Source organism: Thunnus albacares, chromosome 10 (assembly GCF_914725855.1).
Source record: "Thunnus albacares chromosome 10, fThuAlb1.1, whole genome shotgun sequence".
Taxonomy (NCBI): Eukaryota; Metazoa; Chordata; class Actinopteri; order Scombriformes; family Scombridae; genus Thunnus; species Thunnus albacares.
The window spans coordinates 18,914,038-18,930,742 of NC_058115.1; the positions used below are offsets into that span (position 1 = coordinate 18,914,038).

The 16,705-nt window shown below is 39.8% G+C and overlaps 1 protein-coding gene across 4 annotated transcripts in view; it reads left to right on the top strand.

Moving 5' to 3' along the window:
* mid2 (midline 2) overlaps nt 1–16,705 on the top strand; it is a 143,948-nt gene that overhangs the window by 97,353 nt on the left and 29,890 nt on the right. For all 4 annotated transcript variants that reach the window (XM_044363447.1, XM_044363445.1, XM_044363448.1 and 1 more), the window contains 2 exons: nt 1,574–1,669; nt 13,047–13,154. In XM_044363447.1, coding sequence (XP_044219382.1) covers nt 1,574–1,669; nt 13,047–13,154 — 204 coding nt within the window. The remainder of the gene's footprint in view (nt 1–1,573; nt 1,670–13,046; nt 13,155–16,705) is intronic.

A 16,705-nucleotide genomic window follows, 5' to 3' on the forward strand; every position in this document is an offset into this window, starting at 1 on the left:
GTCAGAGTTGTGGCCAGGTGCTTGTCCAGCCCACCTCCCTTTCACTTGCATGAGTAGAGAGCTACTTCAAACAGCCGCCGCTCGTCTGCTGCTTTGTTCTGCTGTTCTCTTTGCAGCTGTGGTTGGTGTTCTTGTTGTTGTTTTGATGCCCATCGTTGCCGCCGCCATCGTCGATTTGCTTTCTGTGAACGGCAGTTCTATTTCTGGCTCACTACTTGCTTGTTTCCATTTTCATCTTTTGTATATGTGTTTGACTGAGTTTATTTATGTGTGTGTGTGTGTGTGTGTGTGTCTTTTGTTTTGCATTTGGCAGAGAGTCACAGTTAAGGGATTGAGTGTTTGATCATTAAAATTGTCAGTGTTGGTAGATGGTTTCATTTTACATATGGTTGTTTTCATGGCTTCAAAGTTAAGTATGAGTAGGACAGGTAATTAAATAACAACATTACACATAATACAGGATGCAAGCATTACAAAGTATATTTTGTTTCAAATGCTGATTTCGATGTACTGAGGTGTCACCCTAAGCCTTATATTTACTATAATATTTTGCCTTAATTTGAGCTATAAATTTAAAAGAATAAGAGCCTTAAACACTTTAGGATAGAGTGTTGTGCTTTGGTTTAAACAAATACTTGCTTCACTTTTTTGATGACTTCATACAGTGTGTGTCAGTGTACAAAAAGTGTCCTTTAGTATTTCAACCTGCTTTCATTATGTTTGGGCCAATATTAAGCTCATTGTGCCATTACCAGTGTGGTTCAGTGAAAACCCTCCATCCTGCAACCATCCTGCATTGTTTTTACCAGGACCACCGCAACATTTTCTGAGTCATAAGCTTTCATAGCATTTGGACACATTTACTGAACTCTGATCTGAAATTATCGGTAGCCAAAACAACAGCAGACCAACAGCAGCAGTCATGGTTGAATACTTTTAACAATAGGAATTCTGATCATTTGTAAAGACTAAAGTCTGATCACTAAAGTTATAGTACAGTGTTATGAAGTATTATGTGTATATTTTCTGTAGCTTATCCCGTCTTTATAGTCACCATTCTTATAGTATCACACATACAGTTTATCATGTGTGTGTCATTTTATTGTCAGTGCAGTGCTAGTATAACCCTGTTGCAGGTTCCTCACAATTAACCTCCTTTTATTTTTCAGTATAACTGTAAATACTTAAATGATGTACCTTAACCAGTATGTATTGGGTATTATGTTGATGACAGAGCACTGATATGATGGACTTCACCAAAAATGTCCTGCCAAGAGCATCCTGTGACTACAGCAGACATTTTTTCAGAACAACAACAACAACAACACCAACTACTACTACTGCTACAAGTGTGTTAAGAAATTTAAAAAAATGACACATCAATCTAATTTTGTCCAGCTGTCACAGGTGTGATCTTTATGCATCTATAATCTGGCCTGTGCTGTCCATGCAAACTGTGACAGCTACATATGCTAATGTTCAGTCTTGTTCTCTTGTTTCTGGTCTTCCTCCTTTGCCCTTTGTCCCTCCTCCTCCTCTTCCTCCCCTCTGCTCGTTCCTCCTGTCTCAACAGCAAACCTTGGAGAACAACCTGACCAACCTGGTGAAGAGAAACAGTGAACTGGAGAACCAAATGGCCAAGCTCATCCAGATCTGTCAACAGGTTGAGGTATGCAACATGTTTCTCAATGTGACAGTAATCAAAAAAAAACATGGTGAGATTCTCAATTGATCTCCATAGCATGAGACTGGAAACCCGGTTGGTTGGTTGAAAGATGGTCTCTTGACATCTCATAGCTCCCCTGCCACACCACAAAAGCTACCCTGGATTTTAGCTTAAGCCGATTTACTTCCTCATCCAACACAATCAATGCGTCAAGCTTCAAAAACAATCGCGTAAGAAGCATAAGGCTTCAGTTCTTGGTTTCCTGGTCTATGAATAACTCTGCAACACACAAGAAAGACAGTTTGGAGGGTTGAGGGCATAGCCTGCTTTATTCTCACTCTCACTCTCTTTCCACCAGAGAAACCATGAACACCCAAGTCTGTCACTGCTATTGATTGTGTACAGCTTGCTGCCTCTGCCATTGGCGAGCGCTCTGATGCCACGCTTCTAACTCTTTGTCTCTCACACTGGAACACTTGTGATTGAAGAAGTATGGTGGTAAAAACTGAGCCTCAGTCTCTTTCTTTTTTCCTAACCTCTCTCCCTACTTCTACGGTAGATTGTGGTTGAGCTTGCAATAGAATCAGCACGCCATTCTTTCGGCTCCCATCATGCGCTACTGATCAAATATTGATTAGTCTCAACACACAAAGTGAATTTCTATTCCTTATAGTGGATTCATAAAAGGTCAGCATGGCAATGTTGTTTTTACACATTTTACATTGAAGAATTATTACTTGAAAGCTAAAAAAGGATTAGTTATACCAGTGAAACAGGACAAATATATTAATAATAACTTAAACCTTTTTAATTGGTTCTTTACAATTACTAAAATTTCTTTTTGTAGAATAATCTTGTTATCATTGGCTGCTGCAGTGCACTGCATTAAAATTAAAAACACAAGATACTCGTTAGGTTCTCAGTCGACCTTTTGTATTTTGCCGATGGTAGCACCCCAGACAATCTGACTCAAATCATGACTCAAGAACAAAGGATGAACTGGAGTAGCTCTCGGCAATCATCCAGCCTCAAATTGTTTAAAGGGATGGTTATGTAATTCAGACAACTTCAAACATTGGAATGACCACTTTACTGTGGGCAAAGATACAACCACAAGCTCTCGTATTACTTACAGTACTTTTAAGGTGCTAACAGCTTAATGTAATGCTTTTACTGTGTCATAAACTCAGATTTAGTGCCACTTCAAGGTCATCTATAACTTGTAATACAGTTACATACCACTCTCAACTTTAGTTTCCATGCATCTCACTGTGTTGAATATGATTTTTAGGATGAATTACTGTTGCAACACTCAACAGTTTAATTCCCACTGACGCCACCCATACAAGAAATTTATCCTCCCAAGTCAAAGCAGATAAGATTATCTGTCAAGTGGCATATATCTTAGAAGTGGAAACTTTATTTGACTTGTCACAAGCCAATAATGTTTCATGGCTCACCCTCTTCAATTTAGCGACAACCTTGGAGTAGTGTTTGCGCTGTCCTGTACTAGCATGAACCCATACCTGTCTGCAGAAAATTATACCTCAGCCAGTCTTGTCACTGTTGACCTCTTCCATTTGGCTCATGCTGTGATTTAATGGAGGGACTGTGTGAAGCCAGCCAGAGAGTACTAATGCTTAGCCATCAAGTGTTGACTGCGCCGCATCACTGACATGCGCATGCACAAACACACACACACACACACACTTTCTGTCTTAACGCACTCACTCTTAATAAACACCATCATTTTCTCTGTGAGATTTGACATTAATGGCTGCACCAGAGGACAAATGCACTTTGGCGCAGCCATCACTCTGTGCGCAATTCAGTTCTTATTAGCTAGACCTGACTATTTTCTCAGAGTCACTCTGAGGTCCATGAATAACAACTCATGCAACTCACCCAATCAAAATTAAATGATCGCTGTGTGATTCATTAAGTACAGACAAACTGTTTCAGCAACAGCGCATGGAGAAAAGAAAAATGTCTGTCTTCTTTTGTCTCTGTCTGCATACCAATGTTGTACTACTGCCAACAACAACAACAGAATCTCATCACTTATTCATCAAGCAGAAATGAGCGATTGCATGGGGGAGAACATGCTCCACTGATTCATAAGCAAATTATCAAGAGAAACTATATGTTTTCCCTGTTTGCACCTATTCTGACCTGTTCTCCCATGTGATGTCAATGTCAAAGGGCTAGTTTAATTATTAATGGGTGGGATGAGGGAGGGTAATGTTTTCAGGTGAGTGCACATTAATATGCAGTGGTTCCGGAAGAGGAGAGGAGGACAAATGAGGAGAATAAGACGGGAAAAAATGGAAATGTTTGGAAAGTAGAGAGGGAGGCGAGCATCAAGGAAAAAAGAAAGGAAGTGATTAAAGGCAGAGTTGAGAGAGCAAGCAGAGGAAGAAGAAAAAAGGATGTGCGTGTTGGCATGACTACGAATAATCTTTTTTGACCCAAACAGATACAGGCACTCTGTGGAAGAAAACGCTCAGAAATAATGCAATACAACACAGACAGGGTTGTTTTTTTTGTTTTTTTCTAAGAGATTTGATGAAGTGAGAGACGTGCGTGCAAAGTAAGAAATCTCTGAAGGGCTTTGAATGTGACCTGGATTCCTCTCTTCCTTGTTTGCATCATACTCTATTGGTGCTGAAGATATGATCAAACACAGTGTGAATCAGATTCCAGTGTGTCAGCTCACAGAGCAGCAATGCAGCCCAGTTCTTCCGAGGTTCTCTTCAGGGAGTTATCTCTTCTTCAGTCTTAGAAAAGATACATTGACTTGATGCTGTGTTGGATGTTTCTTTCTTGGGAGGCCTCTTTCCTTATCACAATATTTGGTGTGGGATTTTTAAATCTGTTATGCATAATGACTGTCAGAATAAGAATGGATGGCATGATTTGTGAGCATTTGCAATGATTGTTGTAGAGCTAACATCTACTCAATGCTGGGTAGCTGGCTGGATGTTAATAGGCAGAAGAGAAGAGACACTAAGTTAGGTGATTTAGTGAAGAGCATTACCCAAAAACTACTTTGGTATTGACTAGGCAGCTGTAGCTCAGAAGGTAGAGCGGGTTGTCCACTAATCAGAAGATCAGTGGTTCGATCCCTGGCTCCTCCAGGCCGCATGTTGAAGTGTCCTTGGGCAAGATACTGAACTCCAAATTGTTTCCGATGGCTGCGCCAGTGGTGTGTGTGTGAGTGAGTGTGTGAATGTGCATTAGATTAGTTCCTGATGAGCAGGTTGGCACCTTGCATGGCAGCCTCTGCCATCAGCGTATGAATGTGTGTGTGAATGGTGAATGTTTACATGTATTGAGTGGTTGGAGACTAGAAAGGCGTTATATAAAATGCAGTCCATTTAGCACTCCATTTACTAGATGTTGATGCAATGGCAACTGAAATGTCTAAGCCACAGTGAAAGCTGAGACGATACTCACAGTCATGCAAATATGTTACCTCTTACCTCTAAATTGTTTATCTCAATCACAAAATATATTTTAATACGCCAAAATATTATATTATACTCATTTGTGCTGATATGATGTAACATTTGGCACCTCTTGATCATCACTGTCTGCAAACTCTTTCCCACATTTTCTTTCTTTCCTCTCTGACAACAGTCAGCTAGCTCTAAATGATGTGTTACCACTTTGTTTTGTTGAGTTTCACATTGAGTCCCAATTTAATTCCAGCCACCATTCTATAGCAGCATTAGTTTTTCTCCTCTTCTTCCAATGGACATCTCAAAGGATAGACAGTGATTTTTTTTTCAATTTCCATTGTAAAAGTTTTGAGTAGATTTCCACTTAATTCCCAAGAAGCCTCCTCTTTCAAAATTACATAATATCTCCTTTAAGGCTTGTACACTTGAGACATTGAACTTGTAACTTTGTCAGTGTGGTGAGGTTCTTGATTTAGCTTTAATATCCCTCAGCAGCTCAACAGTTGATCAGATTTTCTTTCTCTTCTGACCCTTTCTCACCTCATTCTTACTCTTTATGTTCAACTAACCCTCCTGAAACAGAGATTGTGTTGTGATGAGGCGCACTTGCTGGCAGCTTTTTAATGTGGGCGCTCCCTAATAAGGCGTAGGCTGTCTAGCTCAAATACTGTATGTTACGGTAGGGAACACATCATCCAGACACAGTTAATGTGGAGAAAGCATTGTTTGAGGAAGCAGTCGATGCAGCAGCCAGCATTTCCAACCCCTGGATATGAGTTGCCAGCTGGGTGGAAACTAAATTAGCCCACTGTTAAGGTTATGAGTGTATGTGTATTAGGAATGACGGAAAAAGGAAAGTCACACATCAGACAGAAGCCTATTGGGTTTCAGTGCTTAGACATGTATGTCTGCTGATTTAACAATGAGCTAAAAGTAATAGCCAAGACCTGTCTAGGTTTATGTACACTCAACCTGATCCCACTGTGTACAGAATATGAATCAGGTGCATGGAGATGGCTGTAATGCTGCCTAATCCTTTGTCTCATCTCGCCTCTCTTTACCTTTCTACTACCATCAGTGAGATCAAAAATCCCCTGGTGTTGTTTGCTATATTTCTAAAGCCATTTGCAGCGTTGCTCATAGTGGTGCTCTTTTCATTCTCATATTTCAGCCGTAGATAGGGACACCAATGTAGTGGGATAATGGAATATAATGAAATTAAATTCATGTCTGTATACAGTCACTACTGCAGGTTTTAATAGATGGACTCAACATGCTTTTAATTATAAATGTATATATTTCTTAGGTTTTAGCTACACGAGTGATGTGGCTCTATATGGCAATGTTGGTCGGTCAGACCACCACTTTGGTCCAGACTGAAATATCTCAACAAATATTTGATGGATTGTCATGACATTTTGTACAGACATTAATAATGCTTAGAGAATCAGTTTTGTGATCCACTGACTTTTCATATATGACCACCAGCAGGTCAAAATTTTCACTTATCCATTAAAATAAATCCTCTACCAGATGGGTTGGCAAAGAAGTTTCTACATTCATCATTCCCATAAGATGTATCCCAATGACTTTAATGATCTCCTGACTTTTCCCCTAGTGCTGAGGTTAACATTTTTGGTTTATGGTTAAATATCTTGACAACTGTTAGATGCTTGCCATGAAATTTAGCTCACACATTCATGTTCCCATCAGGATAAATTGTAATAAGTTTGGCGATTTTCTTCTAACACCATCATCTGCTTGAATCTTTGGTTTATGACCAAATACCTGCAAAACTAATGACATTCCCATCAACCTCAGCTGTTCTTTGTGGTTACTGCTAATTACCCGATTTTGGCTTGCTAACACGATAAACTTTGAGGTATGAAATGGCAGCAGAAAAGTCTGCCTGAAACAAAGACAGGAGCGTTTAATCCTGATTATTACAGACTGGCATAACTTAACAAAATATACATGAACATAACTTAAATACACAAGTAACACTCCTGCCACTCAGTCCAGTCTTCATTAAACAAGGAGAAAAGTCTGAGGGTATCTGGTGGACTTGTGGATAATGGCAACTAAGGAACATAGAGCCAGACTGTGACATGATCATGACAGGCTTATGTACACAAAAAGTAGACATACACTTAAATCTATGATGATTAATGTTATCATCTATGATAAATTAGTAATTAATGTTATGCATGGAGTTGGAGTTTGGAGTTTCTCCGTTGAAAAGTAAAAGAAGACAAAAGGTTAAAAATTTCTGGTTGGCACATAAAAGCTCAAACGAACGCTTTGTCAGCCCATTTTTAAATTCATTGCCAGTAGAACAGCTCCAATTATCACCTCTTTATGACATAACATTCATGATATATGTCTAGCAGTTGCATTTTCTTTTACTCTATTGCATCCATAAAACTATTCTTCCCTGTTTTAGAGCCGGATGCCAGTTGGTGTCATAAATCTCTGGGAACTATTGCAGAATCTGTGGACAGCGTCAGAGATAAAGCTGTCTGACTGAATTCTTGCATCTCTTTGAGCAGATCATGTCTGAGTGAAGGTGGGGTGGGGCAGCGAGAGAGAAATTGAAGTGGTCAGTGAGAAGTAGACAGAATAGTAACTGGTCAAACAAAGGTAGAATAGAAAAAAGATGGAAAAAAGCAAAGTAGAACAGGAGACAGGAGAGGCTGATGGGAGTGGAATGAGCATAGAATTGATTCAAGATGTGAGGGGTTCGGTGTCAGCAAGAGGTTAACAGCTGTTCTGAACCTGGACCAGTCCTAACTTAGTTTGAATGGGATCCACTTTGGCTTGAATAGGTCATTTTGGGAGCCATACCTTCCAATTGTCTGCAGTTGTTGTCTACAGTTGTTACCCCAGATGTCCACATTTTGAAATTGGAATGCACGACCAAGGAACGGAGGGTTTGGTTGCACTCAGTATTACAGCATTAATCAGGATATTTTTCCAATATATGTATATCACAATGTATCAAATGTTTACATGATCATTTATGAAGTAATCAAATGGAACAGCTTATTTGGGACAGTCATTTTTTGTAATAACGATAAAACAATACGATCATATCACCACAACATAATTCTACTGAAAGTCAGTTGGAGGCTAATCTTGAATTATCTCCCAGCACTAGTGACTATAGATTGGACTTTGCCAGCAAATAAAAATGATCTGTGGTGATACTATTGGTCTAATTTGTATGAATAATTTGTTAGATATGACATTAACAGGCTTTGACATTGTTTTTTCTCAGAATTATGTAGAAGTCATTTAACTCTTAACCTCTTTCTTCCCCCTCAAATTTCCTTTAGAAAAACTTTTCACACTGTATGAACTTTTACATACGTATGTATACATTCTGTATCTATCCATTCCAACACTTTATTGAAGCTATATAAAGCATACACTGCATGACATATTAAATCCAAGACACTGTGTTTGCATTATATCAAATCTAATTCAAGATATCATACAGTATGCATAGAGTAGGTGTTTGAAAACTTTGTGATCTTCATAAGAATATAAAATAAAGTTGTGTGAGTTGCTTGTTAACACAACATGAGTTTGTGAAGATGTGCAGTTTAAGAAGAAAAATTGGGATTTGCTATGTCAGGGTGGGCGGATAATTAACAGCGTTTGCCAGGGTCTGTGATGTTATTATGTTGCTGCAGCTTGACAGTTTTTTCTGACAAATGCACATGGCGTTATAAAGACTGAATGAGCAATGCGACATCATTAAAATCCACATACACTATTCAGTTCATTTATCTGGAGTCAGCAGATTTTCTCTAAATCACAACATAATAAGAGATTACATTGTGGAATTACAGTATCAGGCGAATTTAAGAGGCAAAGACTTGCCTCCTCATTTTGAGCCTGGCTCACCTCTGCGTGATTGACAGTGTCTGAATGACTGGCACTCCACGCCATCCGCTGCTTGGCCACATACATCAGTCACTTCATTATTTGCTGAAACAGCACAGAGTGGGTGGTGAACATGGTGAATGGTGACTGTCATTTGAAGCTATTAAAAAATGCAGCTCCATACTGTAGCTGTTCATTTTATTTTTAGCTCATGAATAATACAGTACTTGTTTTCATCGTATAAAAACATGAGTGAATAAACTTAATCTAGACATAATGCTGGAGCTGAATATATGAGAGCATACTGTATGTCCCCAATGTAACCTCTCCTGTAACAGAACCAGAGGGTGAGAATATTCTTCCAGATTTAGGTTTGTAATAGATAGCTTTTTTGATTTAATGATTCTGCTGTCAGATTTGTGTGCTTTGTGTGCTGCATTTGGATCATAATGGACTACAGTAGATTTGCCTATTTAATACTGTTCAGTTGCCAAGTATTCCTGCATTTTATCTTCTTACCTAACAGAGTGTAATCATGACAGCTGATGCCAACATCCGATTGTGATATTTGTAAGCTTTCTTATAGGCTTTATGAGTTAATGACTGGATGGGACTTAGAGGGGTGCACTTACTGTAAATGCCAGCTGCATTATTGCAAGATAATGGTACAAACAGTACAGTAAAAATAGAGAGCCTGTCCTCACAAGAAAAGCGACACAATAGGTCATAATGTCAGTCACCTAAAACGACCTATAGTTACATTTGAGTGACAGACGCCATCTAGCGGCTATAGTAATTATGACCAGGCTGAAGTGGCGCAGTTTAGATGACGTCTACATAAGTTGAGAAATGTCCATATTTGGAGGTGGCAGGTTGGGTGGACAGTTAGATCCTAACGTGCAAAAAGGGGACTTAGTGGACTGGAGCTTCAGGAGACCATTTTTCACTTACTGTTTACAACAACGAGCCAGGAAAGTTTTTTAAAAACTATAACTACGATTGCTGTGGTGTTTACTGTTGCCATGACGACAAAGGTTTCCTAACTTTAAGGAAGTAGTAACTTTAACCCACACCACATTTCAAGTGATCATTTTAACCCAAACTCAAATTGTAATCCAATCATTATGCCCATTACTGCTGATAGGGGCCTGATTACAAAATGCTCCTATTGGTTGTTCTTGAGTGCATGGTCAAATAACCTATGTGGTTGTTTAATTTGGAGGACTTGTTGAAAATAGGATGAATGAATAAAATATTCCAGATCATGTTGGCTAAATTTGTTTGTAAAAATTCCAAGAAGAAGTTATAATCCCAATTAGTTTGCTAAGTATTGTAATCATAATTTTTATCAACTATTAGTCTTAGGGAATCTGGAAATAAGATCCCTTTATGAAACTTTCTGGCATCTTACATTAGGTCCAGCTGTTTTCCTGTCGTCCTCCTCAGTGTTTCCACTCATTTTCACAACCATTTTCATAGCAGCTGGGAGGTCTTTGACAATGAAAGTGTTTTCAGTCTCGCTGTGGTTGTTCTTCATATATTCCAATAATAGAGCTACTTTAACGAGGAGTTGGCACTGTGATTTCAGTGCACCTGCAGAGTAGCCTCATGAATAGGGAGATGTGCAGTGGGTGACAGTGTTTGTGTAGTCGGGAGTGGATAATAATGTCAGGAGCGGGCAGAGGAGGAGGAAGAGGTTTCGCGTGAGGTGACAGAGGAGGAGGACGGAGATGAAGATTGTGTCTGTAATTCTAAGCTGCCAAGTAGCTTGGTTGTAATTCACAGTGATCCTGGACGGCCGCATTTATCCTGCTTAATTACTAACCTGGAGTCATAAGATGGCTCTTTGCAGAATTAATTGTGTATATGTGTATATGTGTGTGTGTGTGTGTGTGTGTGTGTGTGTGTGTGAGTGAGTGTGTGAGTGAGTGAGTGTGAATAATGAGGCTTAAGTGGTTCGGCGTGTTGTAATGAGCTTTGTGGAGTGATGAGTGGAACTTAGTTGTTGGGGTAAGTAGTTTGAAAGTCTACAGTATGACAGAAAGTCACAACCTTGTAAAAATAAATCATGTCATGTCATACTATAGATATTTATTACCCATGTGTTTTTCTTCTTTTAAAATGTATAGAAGCAATATTCATATGTGGTAAGACAAAACCTGATGACTTCTGTTCACATTGAAAATGTCTCTGGTCACAGTGCATTCTCTGGTATATTATGAGAGGTGCCAGCTCAGCAGCATTCCTGTCACAGTCAGTGAACTATAGAAAACACTCACCAGTTCTTGTGTGTCTGAAAAGGCTCTAGCACCCAGTCAAGCTGTTATAGCCCCAGTGCTGTTTGTGAATATTGGTGGCCTTAAAGGCCATCCTCGTTGGCGAGCCTCTCTTTGATGTGTGAGTGGAATTCCTCCTCTCCAGTGGGCTTTTTCTAGGTACTTCTGAAGTGAAAGCTTCCAGCAGTCATCACACTGGGGTGTTTTCTCTCCCGAGTGTATTCTGAAGTGAATCTGTAATTTTTCTGATGCTCTGGCTTGGTTCCTGCAGACAAACTTGTGGTGACTCCTGTCATCAGTGTGGAGTTGCACTAAAAAAGTACAACTCTGCATACTATGAATATAACTTTGTGGCAACTTTGTGATTTTTTATCTTAGATGGTACATGGAGCTTTACATCAGTGTACAGTTTCTAACTCGGTGGGAAACCAGTAGCCATGAGTGAATCCTTATTGTGACAAGTTACATTTCTCTGGATGAAGAAAATGTTCCCACCTGTAGGGAACGCATACATGCATGTATATGGTTTGGTTTTCTGTGCTCTTCAGTGCCTCAGCAGTGAAGTTGGAGAAGTTCCTCTGAACGTTTTTCTATTGAACTCATGCCCCAGCTGCGATGGAAGCTATCAGTCCAATTATTCTACAGTTGGCAGACCTGTTGGTAGCAGTTTAGAGTGACAATTTAGCAAACACCCTTAGTGTTTCAGTAACACCCACCCACCCACACATGTTTGAAGTTGGCTGTTCATTTGGTGTTGGCATAAGATGGTGAACCATAGATGAGTTGCCTGAGTAACTTTGGTCCTAAAATAATCACAGAATCTATTAAATTGGACCGGTGTAAGCAAATTCTGTCAGTGAATTAATGAATGTCTGCACAAGCCCTTTCTTGGGTGCTTTGTTAATGAGGAGTTGGAAAATTCCAACAACTCTCAACCTACTTCTTGTTCATAATGAGTGAAATAAATATGTTTTAGAAATAAGTGTTACCCTCTGAATATCATGCCGCATTTCTCAGCATATTATGATCTTTCCTGTATAATAAGATATTAGTGTTGCGCACAAGAATAAGAAGAGGTGGTGTAAATCCAGCAACAATGTTGCCGTTTTCATGAACTGGGATAGACTTTCCCTCCAGAAAGGAGAAGAATCATTTTAGACAAATTAAAAATGAAAATCCATCTACATCTAAAATCCTCCATTAGGCCTTGCATTATGCTTTTGTCACTACCTACAATGCAAATTCAATGAAGGACAGCAGACTTAGACAGTTTTATCCAGTGTATTAGTTCCTTTTCCCTGGATCAATGCATGTTTTGTAATGTATTAAGAATTATATGTTTTTCCAATGACATAATTAACAATTTTCAAGTCACTTATCTTCATTTTGTTCATCATGCATTGATTCTAATCCAGGTGCACATCTTGCTGGAGGCGGCTCTTCCTAGTGTGTGGAATGCTCAATGAAATGTAAAACAAATGACGTGCTCTGTATGCAAGTGATGATACTGATTGTTCTAGCCAATCCAGGAACCTAACAAACCTCTTCACAAATATAGAAAGGAACAAGAAAAACCAGGCATAGTATCTGGTTTACTTTCACAAAGACAGAATAAATTGTAACAGATGATGACATGATTTGTAGTGTATTTGTTCAGATGTGTGAAAGCAAGACCGAGATGGCCTGCTACAGAACATCCTTATGATGGGGTTTCTCAGTTAGTTTGCTCATGTTTGTGTGTGCTTCTCTCTCCAGGTGAACACAGCCATGCATGAAGCCAAACTGGTGGAGGAGTGTGATGAGCTAGTGGAAATCATCCGCCAGAGAAAACAGGTCATCGCTGTGAAAATCAAGGAGTCCAAGGTAATGAATTCTCAGGACACCAGTATATGCTACTTCCTAAGTTGTTGGTCTGACCCCAGACACGTATTTGACTTGAGAAATATGTAAATTGGTTGCAATCATGTAGATGGGTGGGCTCAGTTATTTTAAGTTATATTAACTGGTTTTGGCCAGAAGAACTTGAAAACAAGCAAACAGACACACAGCCTTTATTATCACCTATGAAATTGTTATAACATCCAACATACATAACATAACAGCATTATGATCCCAATGGAGTTGTGTTTGAATCTAATATTCACTGACCTTTTACTGTTGCTTTGCTGTTACTGTTGCTTTTGTCTCCACCTTCCCCTGAGAAAAATATCTGGATCAGTAGCTTCCTAGATGTTCAACTTTCTTCACCGACTAGTTACTAACTTTCTCTGTCTGCTGTTTGGAGCTGGGCAGGTAGTCGGTTTGCCTGAGCTTTTGCACTGTAAAGTCCTGCCTGCTGCTGGTAACAGTGTTGATGAGCAGTGAGAGTGACCCTAAAGCCAGCACTGTAAGTTCAAAATGGCTAAACAGTTCAACAGAGCTGCAGAGATGAAGAATTACCCTCTGTGGGTTTGTCATTATGACCAATTTGACATTACAGATAACCATTTGACTCAGTGTTTATATTCAAAAACACTGATTAATGCAGCTTTTGGTTAAGAGCATAGAGGGGTGAATTTTTCTGAATTCACACAAATTGCCGAGTGTGTCTCTCACAAACTCACTTTTGGGTCACAGTCCACACAAAACAATGGTTTTGTACAAGAGGATGAATATGAGAGCAGCAGAGCAGTGGACAGAATATATTTGTCCAGGTCTCTCCTTGTTGCAGTGCTGGGTGTCTTTGTAAGCTGCCTCTGTAGTTGCCTGCTTGTTTACCCAAACACACATCATACAGATGCTTCTGGAGAAATGGAAAAGACAAGGCAGGAAAAATAGGTCTCGCCCACATTTAGGCAGCCGACCTGAATGTGCATGGAATGATTTCAAGATGGCACCAAAGACTGTCCTGAATGTCTTGCTGCTGTTACAAAGAGGACTTACTGTACGTACGACTATGTGTTTACATGTGTGTGTGTGCCAATGTGTTTATGGATGGTTTGTCCTGTGAATGCTTGGGGTTTCAGGACAGAGGCAAACTCTAAATCTCACCCTCCCAGAGGTGAAGTTTTAAGTGCTTGTGGAAGATCCTCTGAGGCAGCAAAAGAGCTTTGTCAAGAGATGAAATATTTCCAAACACTGAACACAAGGACTGCAGTAGGCATGTGTGTTTATGTGTATGTGCGTGTGTGTTTGTGTGTGTGTGTGTGAGAGAGAGAGAGAGAGAGAGAGAGAGAGAGCAAGTGTGTCAGAGTGTGTCCGCAGTGATTGCAGACAAAGAGTAAGGCTTGTTCTCCTGAGAGTCTGGCTCTGTAAAAGGCTGCCTAGCAGAGGATAGAGGAGTAAAATATAGGAGACGATGGCAAGAGGGAAGCACAGAAAAACACCGGAGGAGTGTTTGATTGATGTCAGCTTGTAGGTGATGTGTTAATGTTTGAGGCTGTTTAAGGGTCAAGGAAGAGAGGAATGAAATGCACCTTAAGTAATTCCAATCATCACGGATGTGTTAAAATGGATGTGAGAGGAGAGGAGAGGAGAGGAGAGGAGAGGAGAGGAGAGGAGAGGAGAGGAGAGGAGAGGAGAGGAGAGGAGGACGACGTTAGTTTCCGCTGCATTCCAAAACATTGATCTGCAGGCACTAAAACTAATTGGTTAAGGTCAGGGAAAGATTGTTGTCATGGTTAAAAAAATCCAATGTTGAGCATTGGTAGGAAATAGGTAAACATGATTCGTTTTAGGCATTTCAACAAACAACTAATGCTGCCGTTTTTCTGGCGAGGACAGTCTTCTAAAGGGAAGTGTTCAGAGGTGACTGTGCAACAGAATAACAGGATTATGCAGGCTTGATCCCGACGAGCGGAGCTGTGCAAGGTGCTCCCATTCTCTCTCTCTCACCTCCTCTCAACGAGCTCTGTCTCTCTCTGAGGAGACTCAGCCCTCGTGCTTAATCTCTCCCTTCCCAAACAAAACACAGACTATTCCCATGTCCTGATGTGTGTGAGCGTCTTTATCATACGTCTCTGCTTGTTTTTAATCCTCGTCTGCCTGAAAACTATTTTAACTTGAGCATTAAAACATTTTCATTTTATTGGGTGTTATTTTCATGGAGGCACAACGACTAGACAGTTTGGTATTTTTCTGACCTTGGAATTCACTTTGCCTGTCTGTGTGGTATTTTGGTGCCCAGCGCAAAGTGCAAGGTGTAAAGATGAGAAGAGAGGCGCGAACAGGTGGAGGGTTTATTGACAAGTGGATTTGTGCAGGTATTGGTATTGTGGTGAAAATCGGGTCTTAGATGTTGCTTTGGGAATAGACGTCTCAGAACCACATCTGTTTCTGGCACAAACATCACTCCGTTGCTGTTTTGGTGATTTTGTAAAAAAGTGAATACTTGGAGAAAATGCTCAACAACAATGAAATAATGCTTAAAATTCAAAGAAACTATTGTTTTGGATTTGTCACAACTGGGCCACAATCAGTGACAAGAAAGGGAATTGCACATGAATGAAGATTCAAAAAATGACATTTATAATCAGCTTAAGCTAAAACAAAGTATTAATGAATGAATGCAGTTTGTAGAGTGTAGTGTGCAAACAAAACACAAAACCCAAACCAAATGGCAGGTGGAGACCAGGAGGAAGAGAAGATGTTTGTCACCAACTGGCCCAGTGACAATTTAAACACTTTCCAACCAGTAGATGAGTTTAAATCTGCAGCACAGATGAACATTTAGGCAGGCACTGGCAGTCTACTGGTTAAGATGCATGCCATGTAAACACAATGTCCAGGGTTAGATTCCAGCGACGGACCTTTGTTGCATGTCATTCCCCGTCTCTATCTCAACTGTTGCTATCCAATAAAGGCATAAAAATGCCCCAAAAATTAACTAAACAAAAAAGAACATTTAATGTCAAAAGTAAGAACTTTGGTAAAGTAGTCTGCATTATCTATAAATGAATACAGGTGATTGTTACAGCATCTGGAGTCCACAGCTGCTTTAAAAAGTAAGAAAAACTTTCATTAAATCCCTGTAGCCACCTGAAGGCAGCAGGATGACTATTCAAGATATTTTCTGTGATTAAATCACATGCAAACGACAACCAAGCTGCTACAAACCAGCTCCAAACACGTGTATATACATCAGACTTGTTGGTATTCTGCCTGTTAACACAACAGACATCCTTGGATTACTCATTAATCCTGTGCATCATGGCCTCATTTCCAACTGCTTTTAAAGCAAACTGGCATTTCATATTTTATTCTTGAAATGATGCAATGTGATCCTTTACACATGGACAGATTATGAGAGGTCGGTCCCCCTCCTGCATAGGAGAAAGCCACCCAGACTGAAAGACTAGGTGAAAGAGTATGAAGGAAAAAGAAAAACAAGTATTGGTTTGGATGTGATTGACGGATATTTCACAACCTTGCAGAAT